The following is a 19784-nucleotide window of genomic DNA, read 5'->3' as shown; positions in this document are numbered from 1 at the left end:
TGCAAGGCTCGTTTTCGTTCGCCCCACGTCCGTGGCGCCGTGGTAATTTTTGTGACGATGCCGCATTTCATGGCCAATAAATTGCCCCACACAGAACCGATCGTACGGCCGAGCCAACGGTTTATGATGGATGGTGCGCAAACAGGCTCGAGACGTGGAACAAAACCGAGGAAAATGGATTTGCCGGAATTATCATCGAATGCATTAACGTCACCGAAACCATGGGATGGCGTTTTTACGGGCACGGCACACTTCACGGTGGTAATTGCGTCGTTTGAGCGAGTTCGATAGGCCACGGTCAAGCCCACTGCTAGTCACTTTGGTCACGCGTACGATAGATCGAAGTAGCCCGAAACCAACTAAAACCAACTTGATTTATTGCGTGGTGAGCACTTTTACGGGTACGACACGGAGGCAGTTCGAAAAAATGGGCCTACTTCGATTAACTAATCCCCTGCTCACTCGATACTCGATCACCGAGAAATTTCCACGCACGGGAAAACCCGATCCAGCTGCGCCGCTGGCCTGCGAAAGACTGAAAACACCCACCCGGGTGGATGCAAATATTTGACGGCGTGAAAAACCCCATCCTCAACGGGTTGATTCGCGGTCGACCACTTCTCGGGCAAGGGTGAATTGAAATTATTGACGTTTTCTCCATCCCATCGCCATCGTTTCTGACTTGCGTCGCTCGCAGCGATTGGCAAAGGCCCCAGCTTCAGTCACTCTCGATTGGCAGTGATTGGTTTGAATGGGTTGAAACCCGTTGGAGGTTGGAAATTTAAATTAGCGCCACAAATCACCATGATGTTCCGGCCCTTGGTTTTATTTTCGTCCCTTCGTTCGGTTTGTTTTGCATCCTTCTCCTCTTATGTCCAACCGTCGGTCACACAATCGATACGCGTTTATTGGATTTGTGTGAGTATGTGTGTTTGTTTTTTTTTGTTCGATAGGGCGATACAAATTGGTGGTGAAATTTAATCAACACCACCCAAACATTGCGGTTTCATTCTTCCAGTGGAGTCGTCCAAACGGGGCGAAACAAAGCTTTTTTTTTCCAGTGAGCACGAAAGGCGATCAGAGACGAGCAAAACAACAGCGCTCGCTGCCAGTGGCGTATGTGACAGGGATGGAAATTTGATACCCTATCGATCGGTTTCGGGACAACATCTCAGCGAAAAAAATGATTGGTGCCCCACCTGGGAAGTGGTTTAACCGGTCGTGGTTCGTCGAGGATACGGAAAAGGAAACCTCCGATGAGCTCACTGGTAGGAAAGTAAACGCCAACTTTACACGAACATATCACTCATCCGCCTCGCCACCCAACGGAAGTCCCCTCGGATTAATCAATTATCCATCGGGACTCGGTGAGCGGCACGGGAGTAACATAATGCGAGATAAAGGGCTTCTTAACCCGCAAGTTCGTTAACCTAACAATTGGGATTCCTCTCCTGGGAACGGAAACGGTACAAAGAAGTGGAAAATATCGAATTTCATGCATAAATGATAGCGACCCTAACGAAACTCACACACACAAACCAAACCCCTTGGGAACTTGGAGTTGGCTTTTCGAAACAGTTTTAAGCCCATTTTGATAGGGCCCTTTTTTATACAGAAACCATCGGCATCCTGCTACTATAAATTGCTTCGGCCAAGGAATATTAACCATGATTTAGTTGGAGAAAAATAATTAAACCAATTTCATACAAAAGACTAGGCGTCTCCATTCTGACAAGTGACACTGCGAAAACACGCATGTTAACATAATTCCTACTGATGCAGTTCATTCGAATACTGTGCGAAACTGAAGCATCTTGCGTAATCATGCGGAACATTTTCCCGTCAGGGTCGTTGTAAAGTGTTTGCTGATAAGATTGTCCAAGCACGCACTGCCCCTTAAGTGGTTACATAGTTGAGATGTCCGAGCAGTCATTCAATTGAACCTGTTTGATAATTTGTTGCATCGCCAAGTGCATTAAGTGACGTGTATCACTTGTGGCAGGTTGCGGAATGAACACTTGTCAAACAATCGCTGGTGTGGTCTGATTTCGTGCCGATTGCTACGGTGATCACATTTTAGCGTCACACGGTAAGCATCAAAGAGTAGGATAAACTATGGGTTAATGTTACCACGAATGTAATGCCATTAATAAGTTTATTGCTTCAAATCCATTTCATTCTCCAATTGGAACTAAAGCTCTGAGCCAATGAAACAAACATCTGCAGGAGGAATGAAGTTATTTCGCGCACTTAAGTTGTGCCAAATAAATATACAAACAATTCACTACTCCAATCGGGATCTGACGTAAATGAGAACACACCAATTGGTTGCCGCCTCCAGAAACTCTACTGTCGGTCGTCTTTTCATCCCGTTGGGAAACCATTTTCCCACGTGCATGCTTATATTACTTCATCGTTCCACATACATATCGCTATTTTATGGTGCTTTCTATCTGGCGTCGTTCCCACACAATTCAGCGTCATAATGCGAGCGGGGGTATTTATTTTCCCGCCACCACAGGGTGTGTTGGACCGTAGGCACGGCGGCACCGACCTCAACACGGGTTTTCGACCACATAGACCCCAATTTTCTTCGACCTCACCTCCAAAGGTCCGCCTGGAAAGGAATATGCTCACGTCATTCGGTTTTATTATTGTTTCACCTTCACCGTTTTCAAGGGAGAGCGGAAAGAAAATGCGCCTTCACTTTGATATGAAAACACGCGCGGTCGTTTTTTCTTCTCTTCAATGGAAATCGAAATGGACATGACTTTAGGGAAACTAGTTTGAGTGCGCTCAATGCAACCAAACCAAGCCGCAGGGAAACGTTTCGAACCATCTTCGTTATCATAAACCCGTTTAGGTATCGTTCCGAACCTCCGCTTGATGTTGGGCGAAAATTTTAGCATACTGACCACGTTCTCGCAGGGCTCCGTCGACGAAACGAATTAAGAGCTTTAGTTGGTAGGTAAAAGGGGAAAAATCAACGTACCATCAAACGCACCATGCGAATGCAAAGAACCCAAACCGGTCGATGGCCAAACCGATGCCGACCCAATAATGGACGTGATTTCTTTTCGATTTGATGGATCGTGCAAACATGCTTTGTTCGGTTCGCCATCGTTGGTCGCTTTTCGGACTTTTTTCCTACTCGTCTGCAGGCTGCAAGCGAGCTTCGCAAATTAACCACACCATACCGAACCGATCGATTGTGTACCTCACCCGAGATGGAATTCCATGGAGGATGGTACCAATATGGCCGTCATCCTGTCATCAGGAGCTGTGTCATTGACTTCATCATCGCTGGGTCCATAAATTTGCGACGCTCTATGACAACTGATTCACTGACAACATATTTCATCCACTGTGGTCGAACATAATACTGAAGGGTTACCTATCATTGTTTTTTGTGCTTCTTTTTTCAAATTCTTCTACGGGGTGATAGGGGAAATAATATACTGGTTAAAGCAAGATTATCTTCATTCCTGAGGAACATTTGAAAGCATAACCAAATGCATTTTTATTTGTTGAACTAATAGAGTTCATTAGATTTCCAGAAGTTTGGTAGAAATGTGAATTAACTGTTTCCCCAAGGATTTCCTGAGCCCAAGTCCATTTTAACGTAAAGCCAACAGGCAAAGGATGTCGCTTGATTAGACTTAGCATAAGCATGCGTTTAATTAACAAGAACAAGTTCGCTGTCGTTTCGGACCAGCTACCGGAGGACCGGAGATTATCAATTTCCGGGATGTTCATCAACTGAAACATATCCCAGAAACGAGCATTGGATGGGGAATAATATCATGATAAATGCTTGAAGCTGCAATGACTTCGATGCAGTTCTTCTCAGTGCACAACCTGCGCACGATCGTTACCGTCATCGTGACCGTTGGGTAAATGTCAAGCCGCCTCAAGATGGATGACCAACGTAATCCTGGTCAACTTGTGCAAAATTAACCACACATAAATACGGCCCAACAATGTGTATAAAACAATGCTCTACCCTAAATGATGGATGATAGGGAACGGCTGGGACTGCTCGTTAGGAAAATTAATCTTTCCTTCCTACGAGCGTGACACCAAGCGTAACCGAGATCGAAGGAACCGAGCGGAACGTGCAAACAAATGATATGCAACATCAAGTGCAAAAGGATTCGTCTTTGCTTCTCGGGAAACGAAGAGTCACAAAAGAAATCCACCCCACATGAGCATTGTTATCTTCTCGTCATCGATTCCGTGGACGACAATGTTCCACGAAAGCGATCGATGGGTGATTACAGTTCGAGATATTCGATTCGAAGCTGAAAAATCCACCGAAAGAACAATATCGAGCCGGCGAAAGCATATCAGGCTGCGAAGGGCCGCAAACTTCATCATCTTATTCAATTTCAGGCTACACAACGTGGGGCCAAAAAAATGCAATCATAAATATCATATTTTCCACCCTCTGGTGATTTTCACATTTCATCCTCGGTGCCATCGCACCGGTCGCGTGCCAATTTCCCGGCGGATCGGGGCGTCAAACAAAAACGAAACAGAGCGAGAAAGAGAAAGAGAGTGAATAAAGCTCATGGCCCCACACTTTCACCCAAACGGAGCTCATCTGCCGCCTATCCTCGGTCGGCAGGACGTCCCCAATTTCGTCGTCATCGTCGGGAGCCCGCTCCTATTCTAATAAGAGTGAGGGTGTATGTGTGTGATTTTTTTGCTCCCTTTAAAATTAAACTCAACGCCGTGTCTTGTTTCGCTCGTGCATTTGGAGTCACCCGTCCGTCTGTCTCCGAGGACGAACGGTCCTCACCAACCGTGTATCATCGTTCGCTCGTTTTGTTGATTATTTTCCAGCCAACCGCCCTACTGGTGGCCCTTCAAACTCTCTTGTTAGAAGGCTGCTCGCACCCGCACATGCATAAAGCCTGCCAGCCTGCCAGCCTGCCAGCCTGTTTGCTCAAACATCATCGTGTCGACCTCATTTCAGCGCGTGCATTATGAGTGCAGAGTTGCCCCGTGCCGTTTCTCTCGGCCCCAGGGTAGTGGGGATAAAATAAATAACAGCCGACATACACCGGAACTGAGGAGCTGAGGCTTAAGAAGCCCTCGTCTGTCCTCGCCAGCGCTGTGCGACTGTGGATGCTAGTCATTTATCATCCCATCGGAATCCGGGAATCCGGTGAGCCACCGGGAGTAGGTTAAAATCGATAATCGAGGATTTTTGCGTTTGATTTTTATGTTCCGTTCCCATTTGATACGTTTGATGGCCCTTGTGAGGAAATACTAGTGTTTGAATTTTCCGTTTATTGTGAAACTAACCGACAAATACGAGCCCAAGAGGGCAAAATACGAATCGCATTTTTCAAGTGCGATTTAAATCACTTTCGAAACGCATATTTTCTCAAGCACCAAAACACACGATGCTCAGCCAACATCTTCGAAAAAAAAGCTTCCCCAGGAAGTAACGGTCAACCATTTTTTTTTCTCAGCATTTACGCGTGTAGCTTTAGACTTCTGTGCACTGCGAACTTTGCTGCCCAAGCAAGAAGCCGTTGTTTGCATAACATAACGCTTCCCTTCTGAAACCAAAGCGAGGCTTATAGTGTTCGTATAGGGAGTACGATAGTTTACGAGTCACCCCTCTTTGGAAAGAAAAACTAGCTTCCCTATTACGTTCGGAGATTTGTTATTCCTTCGGGTGGAAAATGGCGCGAATCGAACGCTATCCGGAAAGTTCATCGCATCCCTCGCTGCCCCCAATGAAGCAATTTACCTTCACTAGCCCATGGGCAGCACCTGCAAACCAGAAAGATCGTCGCCATTGTTTCATTTGCCTCGTACACGTGCGTTTTCGTGGCTCCGCGTGGAAGGTGGATTAAACGGCCATGAAATCCGTTCGACACACTTCCCTTCTAGCGTGAGGCGTAGCGAGAAAAAACCCTCTTTCGACCGGCCGGCCGGGAAATAGAACAGGATATTGACAACGTCCTTCTTAGCGGATACCTCGTCCTTGCGCCTATTTGAAATAAACCCCTCGGTATACGTACGTGGACGCTTCTCGACGGTGGTGAACCCGTCGGTGCCGCCGATGTTGCGTCGTTTGACTTCAGTTTCTCCATCGCGACACGGCGCTCTTACACTTCCTGTCGTCCTGTGCCTTCTTCGATGGTGCGAGCGAGCGAACGAGTGGTGGAATATCCTTTCGAGTCCGGGAGCGGTTCGTTTCCCGTTGGTCGTTCCCCGAACGAGAACTGGGGCAAAATCCCGAGGGTGCGTTACTTGTCGGTGCCCTTAAGAAAGTTGCTGCTGTCTCGAGCAGGATATGTTACTGCATTCGGGGCTTTGCACTGACTAGAACACGCGCTATTCTACGCCGTGATTCGACTTTCCGTTGCTGACGACAAATCGGTTTCCGAACGTAAAGTTTTTATGTCCCATATGTGCAAAACTTTGCTCACTATCGTTGCTCGTTTGCACTGTGCACTCACTGCGCTTATGCGTTGGTTGATTTACCTAATAAAATTCGAAATAAAAACTCCTCCTGTTTCAATGCGGAGCCCAAATTCACGCAAACATGCAAGCTTGTGGTTCGCAATTTTCCCCCCGGTCCTGGTCACATTTTTGGACGAGTTTCCTTTGTTTGCACACCGTGCCACATTGCGCTCCACTTCACTAAATTGTCACCGGCCAACCCGCTCCCACAAGCGAGCAAGGAAAGAAGGGGTTGAAGTGGGGGTGGAGGAAAAGCCTACCACCCAACCAACTCCACTCCACTCCACCCACCGCCGCTCATCCATTGTTTGGCCAGTCGAACAAAAGGCTTCTGCCCGGTGCACGCCGATGCACCGCACGGAAGCAGACAATGCTTTTCCGCCCGTGCTCCACCCACACACAAACACACACACACACACACCCTGTCCACCAGATGGAGGGGAAGGAGAAAAAAACGAAAAACGAAAAAAAACGGGGTAGTTCACTAATCTCTCCTCTACGCTTCACTGCTCGCGCTTTCAACGATGCAATGGATTCGTGTTGCCCTTCAACGGACGCTTCTACGCACATGAAACAGGTTCCCGCGGACGAAGAGGACACCGGAGATGACGTCGTAGTCGTTTTGAAACTGCGCGCTGGAACAGCTGCGAATCGAGAGGCGAGATGTGGTTTCTGCCACCTGCAAGGTTCAACCGTCGAAGGTAAACTGAAAGCGCGCTCCTCGATAAGACCAGGAGGACTCAACCGAGCTGACGAGTCGCTCGAGAGACTCGCCGAACTTGACGAGGAAAGGGTGCTTGGGAGGGGCACTGCTCATGCTTTATCACTCGATACGAGTGAACCCTCGGTCGGTCTGGTCGATCCGCGTGGAAGGGCCCCATGGGTATGTATGGTTTCCCAAGTACGTCACAGTTTTTCCGGCCCCGTTTGCTCCGTGCGCATGGTCCTCGCGTTCCCCCCAGGCGGGTCCCTTCGATGGAGGGTTTTCCTTTCGTTTCCAGCACCCAAACACCCACCCACACCTTCGTGCGCGCGCACACGGCCCACCCAAGCGCAGATTCCGCCACCCGATGAACAACAACATTGTTGCTCGGTGAAAGGGCGCGAGCAGTTTGAGTGCCGTGAAATGAACCCAAACGTGCGTTCACTCGTCGGGAAATGGGAAAACTGGGCCACGGGAAAAATGCTCACACTTTGTAGCGAGATCGGGAGAGAAGCTCGCGTTGGTTGGACAAAAAAAAACATGGGAAGGTTCCGCTCTCCCGTAGGAACGGCAGGAATAAGGGACATCTTTTGCCTGCGCGTGCCCACGACCCCTTGGGTTTCCCTTGGCGTATCAGCCCTCATGTTGAGGCGCGCTTTTGGCGGACGGCATCGAATTGCGTCGTTCGTTAACCTTTTGCCGACCCACGGCGTGGTTAGAGGGCGCAGTTTGCATCGCAAGAACGAAGTTGCTAAAGGGCCTCACAACCACGTGATGCATCCCCGGGGAACCATGCGGTTGGGATTATTTTTCGCCCCCTTTGCTGCATCTGGCGAGCGTTCGGTTAATGCAGTGGATTTCTTGAGGTGGTCAACTCATTATCTGCCACTCGTACGGGTAATTCGATGAGTACGTCATGGGAAAACTTCATGCCCGACCCGAGCCGTCAACGTCAACCCGGCGACGAATTCGCATCACATCTCGAACGCGATGAGCCTTTTGATGGGCTGTTGCGAAAAGGACCATCAGTGTGCCACAATAAATTCCACTGAATATTCGATTCGCATTAAAAGCACGGGTTTGGTTTCGCGTAAAGTGCGACACACGTGAGTTGTGGGCTGTTTTTCGGAAGCACGGTTCAAAGTGGTACCGTCTGAAGCTCTGCTCATCATAATCCGCTCAAAAATCCCGTTCAAAATGCTCCCCAGTGGAAGGTTCATGAATATCATTACACCGCCCGATGAGCGAGTCGATGAGTGAAAATCCGCAAAATTATAATGCAAACGAGACGTTCCCACGATGGAGGAAACTAAAGTAACCTTCTGACGACGACAGGCATATGTCCATGTTCGGGTTTTCGATCATTTCTCAACTCAACCAACCCTTAAACGCAATCTACAGTGCGCTTTAAACATCCACCCATTTACTATGATCCACACCAGTGACAAGGAAAACAGAACTGGCCCCAACATTGTACGGAGAATAATCAAAAGCGTACGTGTTGCCTCGTCACAATGCATGTTCTCACAGCAGGAACGAACCAAAAGCCTTCAGGCTAAAGGCCTGCCTGCATCGGTGTAACGCCTCGAACGGTGACCTGGCATCGGTTTCCATTACAATCCCGGCCGTTATCTAGGACAAGCGGCCTAGACTTTACCGACCATCGCACACCTGTTTGCGGGCCTCGGATCGGAGATATCAAATTATCAAACCCGGTCACTAAGCCGAGACCAGCAGCAGTCTCGGTATGCACTTTACGGTCTGCCTGTGACTGCACCATCGCTTGTCGTCTTTACGAACCACGAACGATGAGTCCTCGAGGGCTTACCGGGAGGTGGGTAGCATCACACACACTCACACATACACACACCCATCGAGACCACCGGGAAGCCGGCGAGTAGCACCCCGAGCCAAGTCCCGTTCCGCCCGTGCGGCTGTGACTTATTTCTAATCTCATGAATTATGAACGCAACTCCTAAGGTGACACGACCGAACACGCCCCAGGACATTCGCCCGAGATGGAAATGGCCGACCCTGGGCACCTTCCCGGCCACCGGATGCATACCGACACTGGCGTTAACAATTCATGCAGACCCTCCCGGAACCGGTCAGGACGACTGCTTTCGAGTGGAAAGGCTCACTTACGGCTCACCGTCGGATGGATAATAAGAAGCTCGTGCTTTGGTGTACACGAGCGCATCAGACAACTTGCCGGAGAGCGGTTCCGTGCGTGACGTCAGCCGAAGAAGTCCTGCTGGGTGGGAAAAGCTCTGAATGGGTGCTGATGATTCGAGCGTTCCTTAGGACTGGCTTTTAAAGAGCCACTTTGGGCATGTGTGGCTTGTTGTGAGGCAATTTGCGAGTTGTATCTTCGTGTACCAACGGTGGGGTGATGGTGAATGCGAGTGAAACAATAGTGAAGTAAACGGGCTGGAAACAACCTCCAAGAGAGAGAAAGAGAGAGAGAGAGAGAAAGAGAGAGAGCGAGTGAATGAGCTGGAGCCCATCCAGAGGTGCTAGTGAGGAGCATTGGGTTTTCCCGTTGTACGTCCATAATCCTTCAATTCTTGTGCAAATGAGTGCATCTTTGATGAGACCTGTGCAAGTGCACTGTCGCATCGAAGAAGTTGCACCTAAATGGAGTGATGAAAGGATAATGAGTCACTTTAGTGCAAAAATTCGATCAAACGCGTGTATTCTCGCACTTGGGTGGGTTCAGTTCGAGGTCAAAGAGGCTGGAAGGTAGGTTCATAAATAGAAAAGTGAGCATGCCCGGGGATAATGATCCTTTCCAGACTCAGGCACGAAACACGCAACAGTGCTGTTGGCTGTGCTGCTGTTGCCTCGATTTCTCCGAAACCGTTACCTATCGTAGCAAGTAACTCCCTTCCAATATCCGTTCCTGCAGTTATTAAAGCGCCACTCCACGTCAGTCGGGAGAAATGGGTCTCGGCAGTCCCCAAAACGATTCGCCGAATAATGATATTCTCCAGGCGCTGGTTACGTTGCGTCTTCAGATACCCAGCATTCCCTGGAATTGCTACTACCCTTCCACGAAAGGTTCATTTACGGTACACTCGTACCTATGGGAATTTAAGACCGACAGCTTTGCCTGTTTCGGGTGAGCAAAAGGAGCCCATGCTTGTCATAAGTGAATGTAGGAGGTTGACTACATGCTGGCAGCCATTTCCTAACCCCATTCCGATCGTGCGCCCTTGACCGAAGGCAACAAATGCACCTGCAAGGCCACAACAACTCCACCCGGATGGGAAGCCAGCAGCACAAAATGAAACACTTTATCCGACCTCGAAACACTCCGCTTTCTTTGGTGGTTCAGCGATTTGGCTGCTCTCCTGCAGTGGAATTTCAACAGCCAATGATCGACGGTCACTTCTCGTCCCACTTTCCCACCCCGGCACGGTTCGGCCATCGGAAGAAAAACAAAAACCCCCGAGAAGTTCGCACAACGCGCAAACGGCGGATCCAATTCATCTTGCGTTGGCTAAAAATAATTAACCCATCGTGGCGATCATCACTCGAGGCGCGTTCTCGGCAAATGCGCGGCCGCGGAAACGCGTGACGATACGCGAACGCGATATCGCGCAGTAAACGCGCTCGCGGCCAATATTCACCAACGCGATCGTTTGCCGGGTATGTGAAGGAAAGTGCAGGGCGACAAGCCGAGAGGAAGGTTGTAATAATCTTCTTGTTTATGTTTTCATATCGCCGGTGGCCCAGCGGATCGTGGGGTGGCAAAGCAATGAAAGGCGGGATGGGGCGCCTCCATCGACGTTCTGCACGAACGCCACCGAACATCAAACATCGTCCGTGAATGGGGGCATCACTGCGGGCGTGGGAGCAAAGAGTAGGGGAAAAATACGATCACGCAAACAAACAACACGTACGCGACGGAGAGAGAGGGTGGTTTAAAGTCGGGGGTGCATCTCAACCCCGACGAAGGGTGCAACGAGCGAGCGGAATCGAATCGAGAAGAGCTTCTTTGAGCCGGCAGCAATTGCTCACATTTGCCATTTCAATTAACGGCCATCCTCTGCCGCGTCAACCTTCTTTTCGGTTCCATCCTGTCCTTCCCTTGATCATGCTAGCTTTAGGCGGCTTTTCGCACCACCCACGGCACCATTCCTTGCAGGTGCATTTTTGCAGGTCAACACGAGTGTTCGTAAATTGTCTCTCGTCCGGCCAGTAGCCAGATCGCGAAGCGATTCGTTTCGAGGGTTCCACTGAACACCGAAAGGGGAACAGAGCTAAGGCTAATTTATCGGACGTTTGCTCCAATTGCGCGGCCAAGGGGTGCGCCATTTTAATCTACCAATCGATTTTAAAGTCATCCAGCGAGTTGTGTTGCAACGTACGCAAGGAAGCAGTGTTAGATAACAACGCACAACGGCTTACGACTTGCGTTATCAATCTGCAGTCTATGCCTCGACGCGTCACACAAGTCGCCCGATAACAACTGTCTAAACTCTCCAAAGCTCCAATCAGTGGCACGTGTGCGTATCCCGGAGACTGGCTGGGAAGTGCGTTAATCGAGCTGTGGAATAATGATTAAAATTTTGCCCTTTCCAAGAGAAAACAAACACCCAACACGACTAGTGTCTATTTTAATCAGACCCTTATTTTTCCTGCAATCAACACTTAGGATGTCTTCGAAATCGTGCAGCGTTCTGCTGAACTGAGCCTTTCAGCATTTGAATTGGGTGACGGTGTCAAAGGTCTAATTAGCTGCTGGTACTCCCCCAAGGGGTTGTTTTCATTTCCTCGAGCAATCGTTTCCACGCCGTATGACGGAGGAGTTCACGGCCGCTGGGCGCCATTATTCAGCCGTTTTCCAACGACACCTGTTCCGTCGCACGGTTCGTCCTGACAATGATCAATGCGCGTCGTTCTGGTTGACGAGTCGCGGACGTAGGACGCAATTATTGGGACGTCGAGCCCCCGGGAGGTGTGCGAAGGCGTTCACAAAACTCTCTCTCGTGCGTAGGAAATTGCGAAACACGGTGCGACGGCCAGGATTCCAGCCATCACCAGGACCACTGCCGGGAAAGCGGCTTAGCGAGCAAGCGACGGTCGGGGAATCGAAATGACAGTAATTTTTCTTCCCTAACAACTTGCTCCTGCACGATGGTGGAAGAGAAAAATGGAAGGATCAATCCGTCGGACCGCTAGAACGGTCGTCAGGACAAGGACACCGGTGTGTTCGGGACATTATAAACACCGAGCAAAACCGACGCCCGGCGAGAGGTAAAGTGTCGTAATGACCTACGATTACACCCAATCCCAAGCGCAAGCTCTCCGGCCCACATTGAACCCTTATCAAAACGGTTCGCACATCGCAGGAGCGTCTCAGTTCGCGGAATTCGTGGAGTTTCCTCCAGCAAAAGCCTTCTTGGATCCCGCACATAATGGAGGCCACTTTCGAGAGTTTATGCTTCCCTGTTGAAGAGTGGAGCGACAGTGGGCCGTTTTCAGCAATGATTCAAGCCTCCGAAGGACACCGAGCGTCGTTTGTCACAGCACGTGCGGCAATTTTCCGGGCTTTTCAATGCGGTTACATGAATGTAATTTTAATCCTTTCGCCAGCGCGGCACATTTTGACGGCCCGGTTTTGGCGATTAAGTTATCGAGCAGTAACGTTATTAATGTTGCCTCCGTAATCGCTGACGTGCTTGCAGTACTTTTGAGTCCTCGTTGGCAGGCTTGAGCCCACGCCTGTTGCGCGAAACCTCGAGAGACACAAACCAATTAGCGTAATGATAACCGCCGGTGTAAGGTTCGAGTTCCGTGAGTTACGAAAAATGTTCCGCCAACTTCGAAGCCGGGAACGAATATAAACCATAACGCTGCTCTGTAGGATCGGGTAAATTTCATCACCACACTGGGGTGCACTGGCGGAGCATAAATTATGGTTCTTTAGTGCCGGAATATACGGATCCTCCTCGTGTCAGCAGAATCAATGGTGTGATCAAAAAAAAAGTATAAGCCAAACGCGAACTACTTAACAGCTCCATCAATCAACGAACCATCGAACAGTTCGCTCTTTAATGCGTTAGACGGCTGGAATTTTCCAGCACCGCGCCTGAGCGTTAGATCCCAAGCGAATAAATCGCGCCACCCCACCGAGCCACGGAGGGTCCCTGTTTGAAAGGTTGTCTCGTAAATAAAACGATCTCTTCGTTCGGACCAGTAACAAGCCAGCCGGTTTCGGTTGTGCCGTAAGGCGAAAAGTTTCACTTGGAAGCTGCCCACTGTCAGCAGGGGGTTTGGCATTTTTCTTATTCTGCTCGAGTTGGGGAAATTCCACGGCGCAGAAATGGCCAAACAGGCGATGAGTTGAGCATGGTTTGTCGTAAAATATAGCCAAAATGCAACCGAGCCAGGCTGGCTGGCCGTTGGCCGGTGGAAGTTATTACTGACATGGTTATTACTCGTGGGGAAGCGGCACGTAGATCTAGCTCCGTTTAGTTTATGCTTCTTTCAACTATTTTCTACCCGGACAGGAACCAAGCGACGTGGGGAATGACCAGAATAAAACAGAAACTCTGGCAATGCCGCCGGAGTGGTACCTACCTTTTCCATTAAACTTTCAGCGCGGCGTGCAAACGAAGCCCTGCGTTCCTGAGCGTTGCTCATGTTGTCACTTTGGCTGCTTTCGGCGAGGATGTGGAAATTGTTTCTGAAACACGTTCACTCACTCACTTTGTTTTTACTTGTTTTACGTTTACACTCGCTGTTGCTTTAAGCTTCACAGGATTTGATGTCTAAAAAACACTCTAGCACCGAAAGAGGAAACAGAATCATTAGTAAATGGTTAACTTAGCGGTGGGTCACTAAACGAAGAGAACTTTTCAACGCTGCTCCACAAAATCAACGCGCCCGTTATTCGCGTCACTCGAACCTGTGTGACATTGATTTGTGGATCGACAATAAGTAATCAATCAATAATGCATCACTACTGGGTCGGTGGGTTGTTCGGGGTTCGCTGTTGTCTATTTTCGCCGCGGATTTTATCGCACGTCAGTCAAGGGTATGTGCCAGAATCCTTAAAGTCTGTTTCAGATTTGTTCTTTGAAACACTTTGTTCGGTTTTTTTGTAGGAATTAAAGCTGCAACACTTGCACAGTCGTGGCCTTAAATCGTGCTCTTTCATGCTCATGTGGAAATATTAACCAAGAAATCTATTCCACCATTTCATAAGTAGACTGAGCTTAACGTTTTCTCCACTCCAAACCTCGCGTACGCACACGAGCGGGTTCGATGTAAACAATTACGATATGTTTTTTTATCTATCCAGCTTTATTATTCAGCACTGATTGACACCCCACCCCGTAAACTGATCATTGAGTAGCCGTTAACACGTTTGAAAATATTTCCTCTTATCACTTCTGCGACGTGGGAACGCAAATCACGTTCTCAGGTCAATTCGTCCTCGCCGAGGGAGCTGAAATCAATGGCAGCGACAAACAAAAAACTGTCACCTAATAAACCTAATTACCACATCGTACAATATGCGAACGATTCACGAGAGCAAAATCTACTGGGCAGCCTATTGACCGTCAAACGCACTCAAAGCCACAGCCAGTGACTTTCTTATCAGTGGTTTCTTGAAGATTTTTTTTTGTTATTTAACTCTCCTCCGTTACTTCTTTGCAACAAACGGCGGCAGCGATAAGAAGGGCCGGTTTTGGAAATGAAACCTCGGGTCGCCGGTGGCATCAGACAGCTGTTCCATGTTACGGTAGCAGCTTGTCGCGATATTTCGATTGCACCCATAAGCATGAGTGGCCGACGATAAACGGCGCGAGATATCGCACAACTGACAGCCAACGTAAACGCGGTTCGATAAAATAGGTGTTTGAATCGTTGATTTGCCATCATCAGCCTTACCTGTCGTAAAGCGAGAAGTATAAGGGACCGATGAACTATCTTTCGTTTCGTTTCAAAACATCATCGTCAAACATAAAGGCATTGGAGTCAAACGCTCCTGTGGACAGAACACAGGTTCATTATCGAAAAAAGGACCAACTTCAACATCCAGCTTGCTTAGTCGCACGTCCTCGCTCGCTCGCTGGGAAGTGGGTGGGCAATTATATTCCCATCATATGCTGGCGTCGTGTGCGTTAGTATCGTTAAAGTCAGTCGACCCAGTTCGACCGAGCTGGCGAGTGGAACGCACGACCGGGAAACGATAAGTTTTAATTAAATCGAGCCATCCTCCAGAGCTCGTGCGCATGCTGCTAGTTTACATTCCATGCGAGGTAGCCCCAAAGAGGGAGAAGCTCATAGTAGACAAACGCCCTGCCTCACATGCATCCGAGTCCGAGCCGTTAAATTAAACCTCCCCTAGGGCTGCCGAAGGGCCGGTTCCAAATGTCGACTCGAGCTCGTTACGACGTGCTGGAGCCTCGCAACGGCAGCACGCCGTTGCGTCGCTGCATCCGAAAGCAAGTAAATTAACTTTAATTACTATTTATTGCGCGCGTTTGTTTATCGGGAACGATAATTGTGGCGTTGGAGGTTGGTAGTCAGCTCCTCCTCCTCCAGAAGCCCAGCAGAACGGAAGCCCACGAGCGAGTGTCCCGAGAGCCACCGGAGTCGCGGAAGCCACTGTTGACAGAACGGGCGAAGGCACGGCCACGGCGTGTCGGATTATTATCGAGGCGTGTAGCCACTGTACTGGCACGAACAGGCGACCACAACCGACACCGTACGAGAACGAAATGTAAACAAAACGGAACCATGGCCGACGGAATCAGCTTGGGGGCATTCATTTGACTTTAAGATTTGACGATCAATTTGCTTGCACGTCGCGGATCGACTTTGTGTCAAAAGTGGCTTGAAAACGCGACCACTTGTGGTGTCAACTAATAGCTCCCGGCAGCATGTGTGTCGTAACATATTTAACGTGCGCGATAAGCGAAGCCCTTTCGAAGGGAGACACTATGCGGTCGATGATTTATCTAACGTTTAACGGGTGGATAGCAATAGTCGCACCTACGATCAACGCTCTTGACCCACTTCTAGCTGATGCGCCATATTCTGCCTCGATATGTACATACCTGACGACATGCGGGAGACGAATGTTGGCACGATTGTGCCCAAACGCTTGGCCCCAAAACATCTCGCACGTGTGTCCACGCCCTCGCGTAAATTCATCCCCCAATAAAGCCACACTGCAATTTCTCACAAGTAAACAAACATTTAAGCCCGCTTTATGCCGTACCCAAATATAGACCCGCGGGCCGGAAATTATCGTTCCACTCGGCGGCTATTTCGGCTAGAGCCGGTTTCGGCCCCATTCCGGTGGTAATCGTTTTATTTACCAAACCAAGTCGCTATCATCACGCCGGAACACCACCTACAAGGTCGCCAAGGTAAGGCAGCACGCCGAATGGGGGGCTGGGAAAATGCGACTTTATTGACCGGTCCGCGGTGGATTTGAAAACAAAAAATTAACGGCGTAACCGTGCGGTACGAAAACAAATCGACTCGCGAGAGCACGGACGGGAAGATAAACAAACCGTCCTCATGGTCGTCGCCGTCCTCGCAGTCTCGGTAATAGTGGCCTTGTAAAATTAACCACCCGAACGCTCTCAATTGATGTGGATCTCAGGAGGGATTTATTTCCATTAGCGCCAAGTTGGTTGAATTATGTCCACCACTTGGCTGCAGTACTTAACCGCCGACCGTAAACGGGCATGCTTCTAAATCGATGCACTCGAATGCAACGGCGGGAATCGACCGACGTGCCTGGAATGCTATCGCTCCCCCAAAACGTTCGCCACGTGCCGATTAAACTCCCACTCCCTCATTCGCATCAAAGCGATCATTATTCACGGATGGAGGGTGAGTCCCTCAATAGACCGGCAGATAGGCCCTCGCGCGTTTGACCGTTTGATTGAATTTATCAATTGACGATCGGTGATCGTCGGCGGGAAAGAAAACCGCACGTACGCATACACTCACGCACACACATAAACACACCCGGTATAGTCGCGAGAGCACGATCATTGTTTTAAATCTCCCCACATGCTCGTTTATTGTGGCACACCCATTGCCGTCGAAAGGCCCGTCCATTTTGAAAAAGGCAATAGTGCGCAAGTTGCCGTAAACCAAGCCCCGTAACGAGATGCACCGAAGGAGTGTTGGGAACAATTACAACCGAACCGAGCCCCTCTGTTGACCACCCCTAATGGTTCGTTTAACATCGCTCGATCGGTGGAGATGCGTTTACAAACGATATTTTAAAATTAGCCACCACCCATCGATCGCGTGCCCGTTGTCGTGGTTTTCCACCCCCAAGAAAGATCATTCACATGAGCAACAATCCTGCGAGCCTGGTTACGAAGGTGAAGTTCAAAGTCAACAGCCAACGATCGCAACTCGAGAAACGTCGATGAACGATCGCGCTAGCATTAGTTCACTCTGTTCGTATTACGGGTGGAAAATTGATCTTCAAATCTTCACACCCCACTAACACAATTCAATCCAGTTTGTCCGCTCTACCGGCTTAAACGAAGCTGTGATCTTGCTTCACTCCACACCCGGGTATCGTACAGTTAATTGCCCACAGCGCTTAACGCGGTGTCCTTCATCATCACGACCGTCCACGTGCACAAACAGCCCGGCTTCAGAAGAAAAAAAAATACAAGCACACACCGTTATTTCACGCTCCGTTTACAACCGGCTTTTCCCAGTGGGAAAGGAAAATCTTCTCGCTCCCGATCCGAATCCGTCCGATCAGATTACACAAATCAAACTGACCGCTCGGAAATCGACGCAACGCCTCGCTACGCCAGCCAAAAGGAGCATACGGCTGCGTTTCCCACCGCCAGTATATGTCATCTCGTTCTATCCTTGGCTTTCCTAGCGATCTCTCGCCTTGAGCCAATGATGCTGTTTCACTCCCACTCGTACGTGTCACGACCGCATCGCCTCTACCCCGCTTCCGTCGTGGCGATGATTCTGACACCTTCTGGGCACCGACACCAACCTACACACGCACACAGACGGCTCGCCCGCGCACCCTTATTTCGGTCGCATGGCCGCGAGCTCGGGGAAATAATCATTCCCCCTCCACTCTCCACCCTTTCGTCCTTTATGCCACCTACACCTCTGATGCATCTTGGCAGCATCTGCATCTCGTCGTCGTCACCATCAGCGTCTGGCGGAACCATGCGTGTTGGTCGCCAACCTAGCTGTTGGAATCGGCTCAGCCCTTCTCGTGGATTTCCCTCTCCATAGTGGTGTGAGTGTGGGTTGTGAGGGTGGTAAACATTAGACGCGGGAAGGAGGCAAATATTAACCGACAAAAAAAAGCAGCAGTCTGTAATGGTTGTATCAGCTGGCCTTCCCATCTGCGTCTCTATCACTCATTCCGAAACTGTCGAAATTCTGTGAGTCGATTCTATTCACCATCGCCCGGTTCAGCTGCTGACGAGGCGAATTGTCATAAATATTATCCACCTTTCGAGCGATGTCCTAGCTATGTGGAATTACAGGAAACCTCTATCACCACGTGAAAACTGCCAAAACGCGCGTGCTCGTCAACCAAACCCCGGCACAACACTGTCCACTGGGTGGATGTTTATGAAAGTGAAAGCCAGTGAAGACGCCCTTCCAAAGCGAAAATCGCTTTTCCCCTCGTGCGTGTCGTGGTAAAAATACTTCACCCTACGGCGATTCTGGCACCGGGGCTCAGGTTCGACCGAAATTCAGAACGCATAAGCGCCGTGACCGTTTTCCCTGCAACCGGCCTCGGTGCAGGGGGAAAAGACCCGACGCTCAGTGCCCGGATTAAAACCGGGCGTGACATTTATAGTTTCTTTTTTTTTGCCCCTCTCCGCGAGTCCCTTTTATTCTGGCCTAGCTCAGACACCAGCACATGCTGGGTGAGCTGTGACTCTGCATTTTGTGCAACTTTGTGCAGCGTTTAGAGCGAAACGAGCAACGAAGAAATACTGCAATGCTCGCGTAAAAAAATGATTGACGAACCACGCTGAAAAGATGATGAGATGCTGTAATGAACATACACGATTTAGGCAGCGTTTAAGTTCATCTTTATCTCGCAACTGAATCAAATATTTGTTCAGAGCGCATAGCTTTTCTTTTGGTCTTCCCTTCAAGTCCATTTTCCATCCGAAACGCTTCTTTTCGACTTCTCAACCGCAACGAGTTGAAAAGTGGAATACTTCACGCGCGAAGGAAAATATATTCTTTCCCTGCGTGATGACACGGACGCCTCTTGCATTGGCCCGGCTCTTCGGGTCCTTCGGGACCAAATTAATGTGCCCTCTTCTGACTGCCTTTGTGCGCTTCCTGCTGCCTCGCTTCTGCACCGTGCGCGTATTTGTTTGCCTAACGGTTCTATACAAACCCACGAGAGGCACGGCTCGGTAGACCCCGGGAAAAGATGAAAATCACTCCTCGCTGATGGTTGTTGTTTTCTCGAGGATCGGTCGGTTGGTTTGGTCGAATCTCCCTGCCATTGGAGAGGACACATTGTCCGCGGGTGCGTGTGGTTTATTTTCGGGCGAGCACATCGATCAGGGGGCCGAGGGCAACCCAGAAGATGCACGCT

At 49.5% G+C, this 19784-nt stretch overlaps 1 protein-coding gene across 3 annotated transcripts in view; it reads right to left on the bottom strand.

The window, feature by feature from the left end:
• The window catches only part of LOC128720356 (uncharacterized protein ZK1073.1), a 29300-nt gene extending 10607 nt beyond the window's left edge, over window positions 1-18693 (bottom strand). For 2 of the 3 annotated variants that reach the window (XM_053814022.1, XM_053814020.1), the window contains exons 1-2: window positions 17864-17942; window positions 13775-13977 (exon numbers count right to left, since the gene is read on the bottom strand). In XM_053814022.1, coding sequence (XP_053669997.1) covers window positions 13775-13837 — 63 coding nt within the window. In that variant the 5' untranslated portion in view covers window positions 13838-13977; window positions 17864-17942. Of the gene's footprint in view, window positions 1-13774; window positions 13978-17863; window positions 17943-18670 lie in introns of those variants that run through there. The other variant, XM_053814021.1, reaches the window with a different exon arrangement.
• Window positions 18694-19784: the final 1091 nt, after the last annotated feature.

The sequence above is a fragment of the Anopheles nili genome, chromosome 2 (assembly GCF_943737925.1).
Source record: "Anopheles nili chromosome 2, idAnoNiliSN_F5_01, whole genome shotgun sequence".
Classification (NCBI taxonomy): Eukaryota; Metazoa; Arthropoda; class Insecta; order Diptera; family Culicidae; genus Anopheles; species Anopheles nili.
This window is presented reverse-complemented; position numbering and strand designations above follow the sequence as displayed.